We start from the raw sequence: 13165 nt of genomic DNA on the forward strand, positions 1-13165 counted from the left end.
GCGTTCATCGTTCAACCGTGATTCCAATAAACTTGTAGTTCTCAAATCTGTGGCCTTCTTCGGGAACTTTACGGGAATATATAATTTATCGCAAACTTATTAATCGCAAAGAAATTACGCGCAGAAAAAATGTATAACGTATCTCGTGAAAATTCTATAAAATTTTCGTCTTGTAAAAGGAGCAGCCTAATTATAAGATTTGAGAACTATAATTACGCAAAGTTTTGATTACGTGGGACACATGTGTCAACTATAATAATCGCCCTTCTACGTTGCAAATAAGCGAGATAGGATAGTTGACGAGTGTTTCTCTAGCGAACTTTCAAATTGAATCAGACCCATGCAAGACCTGACACAGAGTGCAGCTCGCAATCTTGAAAAGGTAGATGAATCATCGATGCACGGTCACGAGTGAACATTGAGGAAAGGTACGATACGAAACTTTTGTTTCGTGTAAGGCTGCGGTCCACTTGACGATACAAATTCTTTGGAGCATCCTTCTTCTCCTTCTTTCTTCGTCGAAAGAAAAGAGAAGAGGAATGCTTCGAAGCATTTGTAGCGTCAAGTGGACCGCAGCCGTAATCACACGTGAAAACTAACCTCAATTAGGAACCATCGTGAAAGACAAACGTGCGTTATTTCCAACAAAATTCGAGTAAAATGGAATTAAATATTTCCGAGCAACAGTTCGACGGTATAATCTGCTTCGCAAGTAAGTAACATAAAAGACAAGGCATTTACCTTGACGAGGAGCCGCAAATAAACATCCTGCGACTTGGGCTCCGTTCGCCGCACCTTCCGATCGTGCTTATGATTAATGTCGATACCCTGCGAAGAGAAATATCCATCGTTAATTAAATTCGAACAATTTTGTATCCCGCGATCACGTTCGTTCGTCGCGATTGACGAGCGGCGGTACAATATCGCTCGATTTTTCGATCGAATCGGTCACCGCCGTACCGCCTTACCATTTTGACACAACCGGAAAAGAAACCGCACGAGCGAGAGACACGCGATGCGACGAAAGATCAGAAGCGGAAACAGAGGGCGCGGCTACTTTCAGTGAGAGAGCGAGATGACGCAGTTGGTATACGATGAGAGTTTTGTTATCGACGAAAAACAGTCCCGTCCCGTCGGTGCGCGGTGCGCCCTGGCGTAGGTGTCGCCTTCGACGGTTCGATTTGAATAGTTTGTGTTTGTGTATGTATACAAACCCGCGTAAATCTGACTGACGGACTCCACGGGCAGCTGACTGTTGTTGTCGTCAGGTTTGTTCGCGTCTTCGGTCGGCGGACTAAAATTTTTAGTATTTTCAGCATTTATTCGAAAAATTCAGCAGCATGGCGAGCTTATTGGATTTATGCGAGCAGTACTTCGGCGCCCGTAACTTTTACGACGTGTTAAAAATACCGAAAACCGCGAACGACAAGCAAGGTAAGGGACTGGCGATGTGGATGATGAAGCGGTTCTAACCTCTTGTAATTTTTTTTACGCGATAATATATTTGTTATTTGTGTCATCAGTTAAGAAGGCTTATCACAAGCTGTCGTTGCTCGTGCATCCGGATCGGGTCGAGGAGGACATCAAGGCGGAGGCGACGGAGAAGTTCAAGGTTCTCGGTAGGATACATTCCATCCTCGGCGACAATGAGAAGCGCAAGATTTACGACGAATCCGGCCAGTACGACGAAGAAAGCGAGGAGGTCGTGATGCGCAATTGGGCAGATTATTGGCGGTCCTTATTTAAACCAATCACCGTTGAAGATATCAATAATTATGAGAAGAATTACAAGGGATCGGAGACGGAGATCAAGGATCTCAAAAGAGCATACATAGACAGTAAGTTTGTATATTATGGGAGCTTTCCAGCGCAAATCACACGAGTCGACACAAACGTCGTTCAATTTTTCTTTTTTGGCAATAAATAACAAAAGTAAAATAATATTTGTGTTGATTTGTGCCACTTGCTGCAAAGCTCCTTATGTATAGATGATTAGAAGCTATCGATTCTTTCGAATTTATTGATTATCTTAAAAATAATTTTTATACCGCGAATAAGAATTAATACATTTTTGTGAAGAAAAGTAGATTTGATTTAAAATTGTTCAAAATTAGGTATATAATAGAAGAAAGAGATATTTTTTTCATGTCGCGTATCAACGTTGTAATATATTGATGCATAGGTCTTGTTTATACACGTCTATACTTTTTTAGGTAAAGGAGATATGGATTACATTTTGGAAGCTGTTCCATTCACAAACTGTGACGAAGAACCCAGGCTGCACGCCATAATTGAGAATCTAATAGAGAGAGGTGAAGTTCCAGAATATACAGCTTTCACTAATGAAAATAAAAAGAAAAAGCAACGCAGGAAAAGAAAGGTAAGGTATGTGAAGTATAATATATATTCGATTAATATCGGTTTGTAAAAACTATGTTAAAAAGACTTCGAGAAAAGAGCTTTTGAAACTGCAGTAGAATGCAAAAGATCAATTAAAACCAAGTGGACGTTAGTGTGTCTGTGAAAATAGCATTTCCTCTTTACAATTTTGATATAATTGATATAGTTTTGACTAGCAAATCCTATTGTCTGTTATCGTTGAATGTGTGTGTTTATAACTTGATTTTCCAATATTTTTTATGTTTGAAACTCGTTTTTAATTATTTTCTTATTTATCCGACATACAATTATATCGTAATAATGGCTATTGTGAATTTAATTTTGTATTTCTATTGTTTTTTTTTATTGATTTTGGAATTTTTTAAAGCATTCAAACGAAAAAAGTCAATTGTTGAAACAAATGACTTGTAATGTAAGAAAAAACATTGTTGCGAAACATCGTTTCGTCACCCGTTTGTCTTTCGTTCACGTCCTATACTCGCGTATCGATTTGTAACCGCGATCGACCGCGTTCAATTGTACCGCGAATTTTAAATCGCGTTAGCACATTCTTGCTAAATGTCACTTCAACAGTCTTTTAACGCCCCGCCGCTCTATTTTCAACCTTCTCTATTTTTACCGATCGACTGTACAGCTTGACGGGTGGAAGGTAGTAGGAGAAATAGAAGCATCGCTAGGAGGGGAAGGTCTAGTAAATAAGTAACCTACGAATGTGCGAGAACTGCTTCAGTCCGCGTTACAATTAGTTCGGCCGTTTACCATTAATCGCAAAGCTCCGAACGAGAAATTTTTCTCGCGACGATCGTTACATTTCGTTCCGTTTGATCGTCGAAATGAATTTAATACAGGACTGTTTCTTTCGCGACGTTTATCTTTACCATTAACCGAGACGGATCGCATTATTTTGCCCGTAATCCCTTTACGCGTCGATCCAAAAAATGGATAGTGCCGCAACTGTAGTGTTACTCGCCTTGCTAATCGCGTTTGTCGGCGATGCCGCGGCATCGTGCAGAGAGGTGGCGAACGAGGAGATGCTGGAATATTTCTGCGAGGGTGGCCATCCCGCTGATTTGACCATCATACCCGAGACAACCGAGAAATTGCGAATCACCAAGATGCCACTTCGCAGAATAGCCGCCGACACGTTCGCGAGATTCGGCGGGAACCTTTGGGTATTGAGCTGTTCGCATTGCGAGATTACTGATATCGATGCGAACGCCTTTCGACGCCTCGTCAATCTTCAGCAACTCAGCTTGGACAGCAACCGCTTGACTACCGTTAAAGCATCGTGGTTCGAAGGTTTGGACTTCCTGACGTATCTCGATCTCAATTACAACGACATACGTGACATCGAAGACGGCGTCTACAAGAATCTACCCAGTCTCGTGGACCTTAGAATTTCGGGAAATCGACTGCGATGCCTGAATCTCGACGAGATGTCAAACTTGAGGGAACTGAAGCGCATGTTCCTCAGCGAGAACTCCGAGTTTGCTTGCCCGCACGCCGTCAGCAAGTTCCTTGAGGATCAGGGCGTTGCTTTTGAGCAGGACCCCGAGTGGAGAAGACTCGCCAGTGACACGATCGACGTTCACGTGCCACCGAGCTACGTGGAGGAAGACAGAGAAACCTTGCCGGCGCACCGCGAAAGGTTGCACCCCGATAGAAGACCGCCTCCAGAAGAATCAGAAGGACCTTATGGGACGAGAGATAGGACGTTTTATCCGGACTCTTCGGAACATCGTTCACGCCACGGGAGACCACCAACCACGACCGTGCGGCCAAGGCATCGAGAAGACCTGCCGCGAGTGGAACAGATTCCGAACACAAGACCCTTGCCCATACCGTCGTCGCATCAGGTAATGGCTTACTCAACGCCGGAGACGCCACGAGCACCGCCCTCGGAGGATATCAAGATGTCAGGAATTGACGAACCGTCGCGAACGGGACACACCTCAATGTATCCAACGTACGAAACGACGCCCCGTTGGTCATATCCAACGCCGTACCCGCCGTACTTTCCAACGCGTGAAACAACGCCTTATTCGTCGTATCCCACGTCGGAGAGATCGCAAGTATTTGCTATAGGTCATCCTTCAGAGGCCGAAGTGATGTCTTATCCGTCGTATTTCACGGAAAGATCGCGAGTAGTTATTCCTGCAGAGGCCGAAACGGTAGGAACATTCGGGAGACCATCACAGGCGGGAGACACCAGGACGTATCCGCTGTATGTTACAACGTCCGACGGTCTGGAGAGAACGCCGCATGGATCCGTTCGAGTGACGCATCCATCGTCCGGTAACTCGGACATGGTTACTTTCGGGTCTTGGTCCACAGATGATTCGATCGAGCATCCGGCCGATCCGTCCTGGACGCGGGAACATCACGAACAATCTCGCCGTCCTGCTGGGAACGATAGAGCGACGTGGTCAACGAAACCGCCGTATTACGGGCATGACCCACGTAAAATGATCGTCGAAGAATCGTCGTCGGAGACCGACGACGACCTCTTCGTCGCCACGGATCGTCCCGTTGCGTACGATCGATCGCAGACCACGACGACGCGCGGCGTACATTACGTCAGACCTTCGCCACCGGAACTGGTGCACTCACCGTCGACGGGCGAGTTCTATCCAGGTCCGTATTACGAACCGGGGGTCACCGTGCATCCACCGTTGCAGAATTATCAGGAAAGCGACAGGGAGGCCCCGGGCGTTCGTCCGATGGAGACGATGACGACGACGGACGAGCCACTTCCCGAATGCAAGAATTCGGCACCGAAGACCCGACCGGCCGCTGCACTAGTGACGTTTATTGTCGTCACCGTCCTCGGGCACGTCGTCGTGGAGCGATTTTAGTTTCGAGCGCGCCTCCCTCATCGTCCAGATCGGCGGGATAAATTCCAACATCGCGCCATACAGAAGAAAATCGAACTGAGATCTCGTCGATCTAAGGAACGCATCTAAACACCGTGTTGTGACTTGGAATTTCGAGCGCGCATTTATGTATTTAACATTGTAATATTTTCTCATACCTAGCTGCCGAACATTTTCCCAAAGACGCTTCGTAGGATTATTAACCAGATGCAGATAATTAGCGAGAGTGGTCAAGATAAGTGAAACTTTCTTCGGAATTGAAAATTTTGTTCTCCGGAAATGGCAGAGCCAGCTAAACTTGATGCGTAGGTATCACGTACAATAGATATTTAAAAATGCGAGGAAGAATTAATTCTGACATTTCTAATGCATTTTATCGCCAATTCCAGGCAATTCATCTAAATGTGCACGTGCTCTTTTCTAATGCGCAGAATGGGAAACGCGAACTTTGATGCCGTAACTTTTTCGATTGACGCAAACTTGTTGAACGTCGACTTAACATATCTCAAAGAAAATCAAAGAAAATATGCTAAAGTTTATCAGCTACTACTAAACTTAGTGAATCTTTGATCTCACGATCGAACGTGGTTCCGTTTCTCGGAATCGTTCGGGGCGCGGCAATATGTTGTAACACCATGAAACGTTTGCCAAGTAGAAAAGCCAATAGAGCGGGATGTGCGCGTACCGCGCGCGTACCGAGAAACGATTTTAATTGCAATTAAGCGGCGACTCGGTCGTCGCGTAGTAATGAAATAATTACAAAGTGTCATCGTCCAAATGCGCGGTCGCGCGTTATGTAACGACCTTGTAACGACTCGATCGGCGTTGCTCTTCGCACAAACGCGTTAAATATATGCTCAAAGGCGACGCTGTCAGGAGTCAAGTTCGCACGGCAGCTTCCGTCATTCTTCATGCAACAGGTGCATCTCCGCGGAGAATCTGCCGAGGTCGATCGCGCCAGACGGAGGAGAGAACGAGAAAGAGAAAGAGAGGTAGAGAGAACGCGAGTTCTCTCGCGTAGAAATCGAGCGGCCTTGAATAAAGCGTTAATAAAGCGTCCCGTTATAACGAGAAGCGACGTTTATCTTCCTAAGATATGATCTTCATCATCGACTACTTAAACGCGTAGCATTTCCGCGCACATGTTTTCCAAGAGTTTTCCCGCTTCCGAACGAGCGAACTTGAGGGCCGCGCAGTCAATTCTCCGTGGGATTCCATATACCGATGACACGATCGTGTTAAATATTTCTTCGCGCCATCCGTGCTTCGATTGCCGTCAATTATTTAACGCCCATTTCCTTGGGCCGAGACGCGACGCGATAATCCCGATCAATATAGACCTCGGATCGCGCTGCAAGGTCGCGGAAAAAAGGTTTCCACCTTCGACTCGGGCTGATGCGCGTACGTGTTGACGGCTTCGCAGATCTGTTTCAAAATATTATATTTGCGCGAAGCAACGCTTCCCGCCCGTTTGCATGTTCGAGCGATAGTTCTGTCATCTCTCGATTGACGTAACTCGATCACAAGATAGAAAAATATTATTTATCCAAATATATGTTATGTCATTCGTCATTTTCGCGTCTCAATTTGGTGGTCAAGAAAGTCTTGTTTGATAAATAAGATATCAACTCGTTACAACGACCACTATTGACTCAGAAAGACAAAGTAAGATCTCCTTCGTTTTTAACCGCTGACGAATCCACCGTCTCACCGTCTCGCGACTCGGTATACGGTCAGAATCCCGCGTGGCGTTGTGCAATGCACCAGCATTAGGCACCCAGCATTAGACGTACTTGCCAGAAATTATAAATAACGGAATTTCTTCAGCAGCGGATTATGGAGTAGGTCACGCGCGATATGAAGCGTCATCGACGCTTATGTATCCCGGAGGTAGCTAGGCGCTGCCGAAAGGAAAACCTCAGCCGCGGAAAAGCGGATATTCGCGGTGCTGCGTTCTAGGATTCGTGGTCATATCGCGATCCAAGTAGACTCGATATCGTAGACTGCATATCGACGGTCTACCGCGTCTTTACGCTGCTTCGTCCGAGTCACGCTTATAAGTGACGCGACCCCGCCGCTTCGACCATCAATAAAATCGATGACCCCCTTGAATTAAACTGCGCCGTTCCCCGGAGAGGCTTGGCTTCGAACGCGAAGTCGCGTACGCCTAATACTCTCGAGGATCAGCGGCGCGTGGCGCGTTTCGGAAATAGAAACGCGTAACGTAGAGCTCTCGCGTCTCCTCGCTCTTGTTACGAGCGGGCTGCAATCAATCTCGTTAACAGAGAACGCGCTTGTGCGTCTCGCGAGCGGCCGTTATCTGCTCTGAAAAATCTATTCCCTTCCGCGGCGAGTCTGGATCGAATTATCAATTTAGACTAAACGCGCTGACTAAGCCGCTCTCCAGTCCGACAGTAAACAGCCATCGACTTCTCACGTCAATTGGTCTGATCGGTCTCTCTGATTACAGTGGGCCAAGGAGGCGGCGGAAGCCGAACGTCTGGAGATGTCGCTGAAGATCGAGAACGAGGAAAACGCCACGAACGATCTCGCGCTGGCGATACAAAATCGTAATAAGGCTCGCGCCAATCAATCGGATAGTTTCTTCGAGTCCTTGATCGACAAGTACGCGAAGAAGGCTGAAAAACCGACCAAAAAGAAAGCTTCGCCCTCAGAGACCACGAAGAAAATCAAGAAGAAGACATAGAGATAAGCGGTTGTGTCGAAACTGTTGCGCGTCCACTCCGCGTCTTCGAAAATTTTAACCTATTATTAATTAAATCGCAAAACACGAACTCGCTAGGTTTTTATAATGTGGGCGGTTGTGTTTAGTTTTTTATATAAGTTAAACGTTCACCGAATCAAATGGACTAACTTGCATGGTTCAATATAAATATCGTCAATTAATCGCGCGTAACGCAAATTAAACCACATGTATCGAATTAAACATTTTTCGTGGTAAGTGTGCACAACGGCGTAGAAGTATCGTACACTTTATATAAAAACAAATGTCGTATTTCATGCCGAGTTTCACGATATATAACAATACCCTTGAAACCAAGGTGCTTTTGTAATTATTTTCCGTCTAAGATGTGTAAAATAGAAATAGACAACTTTTTTTCAACATCTCTTTGTATAATTTCTTTAAAGGTCTAGTTTAGCTAAGGACGAGAGATCGAAGATAAACCAAGAGATAAGTATACTTTAGTACGGTTAGCGGTATAGCGCCTAGCGGTATAGATCTACTGAATTAAATATGGAAATACCGCCACATAATTTAATTGAGTGACGATTTTGACAGATGGTTCAGCTGGTTCAGCTACAGTTGTAAACGACTCGTTTTATTTTTACGTACGTAAGGTAATATACTTTCTATAGCCATATATTTAATTTCTCTACATTATACATAAAAATAATATCTTTTAATTGCAAAAGGAAATGTTACTCCTGATTAAAAGAGAACCGACAATTTGATGACTAATAGGAACGTTAAGATTTCCTGCGAGAATGGTCAAGACTTTTCTAATTCTTTTAGAGACAATTGTATAAAGAAAATCTTTTTAAAGTTCAATATCTCGATATCTCGAATAGAAAAAGAGATGCGTTGAACGAAAAGATTTTGTTCCCAAATCAATTTTTTTCACATTGCAGAAGCTCCTAAATTTATTTAATATACAGTTTTATGTGAATAATCGTGGAAAATGTTATGAAAATCATAAATTTTGGAAAGATTAAATTCTTATTAATAGAATGTTGGATCAAAATTTTCATAGCGTAGGTGTAGGCGATTAATCGATGATGCACTCTGCATATTGGCGCTATGCCAGTATTGCCAGCTGCACGGAGTGAATGCCGCGGGCGGCGCGGGCCATTCCGGCATCCGGCATCACTGCTCTCGGATTAAGTGCGCGCGGACTTGCGGAGTTAATACATAAATCGCCGGGTCCGTCGGCTCAGATTACGAAAAACTGATATATCGCATGTTCATTTAATACATGCGCTTCGCGGATCTTATACGCATTCGGTGACATTGACTTTCGATAACATTTTTTTCAGATGATCGATCTCGCTTTTCTCAACCCGACTCGCGTCGTTACGCGTCGTGTCGCGCGGCTCGCGGCTTCAGAATAAAGTTATTGTCATCGCCGTATACGGAACACGGATAAAAAGAAGTCGAGTAACGTGTTTAATTAGCGATCACGGTCTCTAACGTACGTTTAACCTCACATTTAAAATCTGTTTTGATATTTGGCGATCGTGGAGGATAGATGAGGGACAATTTAATGTTCATAAATCGAACAATAAATCGGTAAAGCAGCGATCGTATTATTTTCGGTTGGCATGTCATGCATTTATTCCTCTTACGTCGCTTATATTGCAATACGTAAAAGTAATCTCGACATTTTCCTTGTTCAAAGTGCGGAAAAGTACAGGTGTGGGAGCTGTGGGAGCAGCAGGTGTAGCGCGTCCTCGCGCGCGCGCGCGCACACACAACAGCTCCGTTGTGCTCCGTTGCAGGCGAGTGAAGTTGGCCGCGCGATTTATGAAATTCTCTCCGCCATGTTAGCGTTGGTTAGCGTCTGCCTGGCGGGGGCTGCGGGACGTCACGGGTGTCGAGCGGATATCGTACATATGTTTATTCGTAGCTTTTCCGCCATAACCATAATTCTTCCGTCGCCATGTAACAAGTACCTGCCGCGTCGCGAGTCGCGAGTCGCGAGGTTAATATCGGGAGTGCCGTCACTGCCGTCCAAAGTGTCGCGCGCGCGATTATTAGCGACGATATTTTTGCGCGTGAACGTCGCGAGTGAGTGCGCCGACGGAGATGGGACGACGGAGAAGGACGGGGCCTTGGCCTGGGAGGCAACGGGCGACGGCGCGGCGGGGCGACTGTAAGGTGAGTAATTGGTTATATTCATTTATTATTTTGCCGTCCTGTGTGTTAGTCCTTCTCAAACGTGATCCTTGATTCCCTCGTTATATGTGATACTCATTGTACTCGTTCGAGATTTAACTCCGGCGCAATTTCGGAGTTCGATCTCCGGCGAGAAGAGATATATTACGTCGCGAACGTTCCCAGGTAGCAAGATGACGTCTAACTGACGTCTATTAGACGTTTCTAGACGTCACTCTGCTACTGGGGTTGCTGGGGTCTCTCTTGGACACTGTTTTAATGTAAAAATATTTTTACGTTACAGATCAACGCAGGGTTACAACTTACAACTCCGCTGTTGCGCATCGGCCGGTAAGATTTTTTTTTTATTATTATTTCAATGCGATCGAGGCAATGGATTTAACTCAGTGACAGTGATAACTGAATGGGGCCGCGGCTGCTCCGACAACATATATGAGTAGCGGGGATGGAGTATGGGTAGGCTGACCTGGCTGACGACTAGTCATGGCGTGTGCGACGGCTCCATTCTGGTATCACTAATGCCATGTTTGCGATCTTAGAAACAACATGCTTATAAACAACGCATATTTGTCTTGACATCGAAGGAATCAATAATCTCCCTTTAAAATTAACTTTGCTATATTTCAAAAACATTCCGTCGTGCCTGACATTGACAGTTAATACATACTTCACGCGTGTGATGTTTGATAATCTCGAGCGCGAAATATTTCAAAGATAAAATAACACGTACATAATTTTTAATCTTGTCGGGCTAATTATATGGGGAGTGAGAATTACAGTATATACAGTACAGTAAATATTACATTATATATATTCTTGAATATAAAAAATTACCTTTTATATGTATTTTATTTCATTTTTATATATTATATATAATATATAGATATATATGTATGTACATGTTAATCAAATAATTTATACAGCTTGTAATTCTTCCATATCGATATTACAGAGAAAAATATCAGGTAGATTGCTATAACTTCCAAAAGATCGCGCTAGAAGTATTTTCTCGTATTATTTGCAATCTAACTTATCGCTATACGACAAAATAAACATTCAAAAGTTCTTAAAATTAATTATATTTCGTGATAAATAATTTTGCTGTAATATTTGTCACGTGTAATAAATAAATCTAAACAATATTTAAAATTAGATTATTAAATATTTGACACATATTCTCGAAATTAAAAAGCTTCAAATTTTTTATAACACATTATATCAGCGATATTCAAAATGGCCAAACAGCTTTGGCCATTTAAAGTTTAAACAATATGCGCTGAACGCACAAAGGCTCGTTAAAAAGATACAAATTTTCTTTAATGCTTCAAAAAGCCAGGAATATATTTAAATAAAGTGATCAGATTTTTGTCTCAAGGCGACATAATTAATTATATTATTTTATTCGGTGCTCGTAGTTTCTCAGACCGCACGTATGTTTAAAAAAATGTTTTTGCGACGTCTTTTAGACATGTATGCCGTCTGGGAATTAGTTCCGTCTCATTTAGGATCGTATTTAACGTATTCGCAGAATATATTTTCATTAATATAAGTTATTAATATAAGGTATTTGAAAAATGCATTGTCAGTTTCACCCTGCGCGCAAATTCTTCGGTGGTCTAGGTGGCACCGTCATTAGTGTCACGGTCATCGATAAGCACCGGCAATGCGTCAGTCACACCGTTGGTCACACAGCTCGTGAAGGATGAGCGCGAAGGGAAGAGGTAGAGATGGCAAAAGAAAAAGAGAGAGAAAGAGAGGCAGACTCCTGCCGAGAGCGCGTCTATTCTCTCTCGCTTGCGCGTCCGGCGCGTCCCTCGTGTTTCGCGCGGCTCGAGCTGATGATCGTGGTGACCACGATGTTACGGTGCTCTGAAATCGGTGTTGGTAGAGATGGTATGTACGCTAAGCAAGTGGCCGCCTCCTCGCATGGTCAGTCTCGTGTTACGTCTGGCCTGGCTGGAGCGACAACACGGTGCACATCGGGTGACACGATTCCCAGTCGATACCCTTCCTTTTTACGTGCGGTTTTATGCGGTTTTATACGCGGTGCGCGCATCGCATTTTTATCATTTACCTTTAATCATATATCGACTAAAAAATGATATCCCTCTCTCTCTTCTTTGCATTTATTGTTTATCACGATAAATGTCGCACCGAGTCTCAGTGGTCGAATTGATAAAAGTACCCGTCCCAAATAGTCCGAAAGTTCAGATGTAAAATAAAAATTGAAATAATTCTGCAAGTCAAGAATATACAATACGAATTACATGTTCGTACGAGACTTCGTGTTATTCATTTTGTCTTGTCCAATTTTAACAGAACTCTTTTGCCACGTTGAATCTATGTATGTCTCGTTGAATCGGGACCATCAGTTGCATTTTTAATCGAATCTTCGACTTAACAGTGATATGAATTATCGTGCTTGTTGCACAATGGACGAAAGATTATCTCTTAAGCGATTATAATTAATTACTTTTTTTGCTACCAGCTTTTTGATACGCATCTCGATAAAACGAACGTCTGCGAAATCTGTACTGCTCGGCAAACCGAGCCACCCGTTGTGCACGAGATTGGCGCACACTTTGACGGAATCACGTACGGGCAATTATGGATATGTGGTGCAAACATAAGTAGCAAAGTGTAAACCATTATTATTTTTAGCCAGACATGTAATAGGAGGCCGGATCGGAGTTTACCAAAGAACGGTAACACAATAGCCCGGCGAGTAACCGGGCTCGTATTTTTTCGCCCCATTAAGCAGCAATTATATCGCGACCTGTTGGCGATTGCGGCTTGCGCGCGCGGCAGAACGTTCTCGCATTTGTACGCAACGGCAAAGCTCGTGCTCCATCGAACAAAACAGATGAATCGTGTTGCGTAAGAGGATAAGCGGTTTGCCGTATTGTGAAACAGTCTGATTGGCGAAGCGTCGAGCGTTAGAGTTGTCAGGCTGCCACGGAATATTTCATTGTACGCG

The 13165-nt window shown here is 44.0% G+C and overlaps 3 protein-coding genes across 8 annotated transcripts in view; 2 read left to right on the forward strand and 1 right to left on the reverse strand.

Annotated features, from left to right (window-relative positions):
- Rpl18 (ribosomal protein L18) overlaps positions 1–13165 on the reverse strand; it is a 28916-nt gene that overhangs the window by 666 nt on the left and 15085 nt on the right. Inside the window, exons 2-3 of one of the 2 annotated variants that reach the window (XM_077417768.1) lie at positions 1215–1294; positions 742–828 (exon numbers count right to left, since the gene is read on the reverse strand). In XM_077417768.1, coding sequence (XP_077273894.1) covers positions 742–828; positions 1215–1294 — 167 coding nt within the window. Of the gene's footprint in view, positions 1–741; positions 829–968; positions 1014–1214; positions 1295–13165 lie in introns of those variants that run through there. The other variant, XM_077417769.1, reaches the window with a different exon arrangement.
- LOC143903790 (dnaJ homolog subfamily C member 9) lies at positions 1215–8397 on the forward strand. Of its 3 annotated transcripts, XM_077417737.1 has the most exons (4): positions 1215–1434; positions 1524–1838; positions 2214–2380; positions 7744–8397. In XM_077417737.1, the coding sequence occupies exons 1-4, from the start codon at positions 1341–1343 to the stop codon at positions 7978–7980; spliced, it is 813 nt and encodes a 270-aa protein (XP_077273863.1). In that variant the 5' UTR covers positions 1215–1340; the 3' UTR covers positions 7981–8397. The 3 variants fall into 3 exon arrangements, with proteins under 3 accessions (XP_077273863.1, XP_077273862.1, XP_077273861.1); XM_077417736.1 differs by lacking the exons at positions 1215–1434; positions 1524–1838; positions 2214–2380 and adding exons at positions 2430–5578; positions 5663–6265 and having other exon boundaries at positions 7744–7880; XM_077417735.1 differs by lacking the exons at positions 1215–1434; positions 1524–1838; positions 2214–2380 and adding an exon at positions 2430–5578 and having other exon boundaries at positions 7744–7886.
- LOC143903788 (short transient receptor potential channel 4) overlaps positions 8548–13165 on the forward strand; it is a 62317-nt gene continuing 57699 nt past the window's right edge. For all 3 annotated transcript variants that reach the window (XM_077417728.1, XM_077417731.1, XM_077417732.1), the window contains exons 1-2: positions 8548–10170; positions 10472–10518. The gene's annotated coding sequence lies outside the window, so the exon portion shown is untranslated. The remainder of the gene's footprint in view (positions 10171–10471; positions 10519–13165) is intronic.

The sequence above is a fragment of the Temnothorax americanus genome, unplaced genomic scaffold, assembly GCF_048541705.1.
Source record: "Temnothorax americanus isolate GAGA-0224 unplaced genomic scaffold, ASM4854170v1 Scaffold5, whole genome shotgun sequence".
Lineage (NCBI taxonomy): Eukaryota > Metazoa > Arthropoda > Insecta > Hymenoptera > Formicidae > Temnothorax > Temnothorax americanus.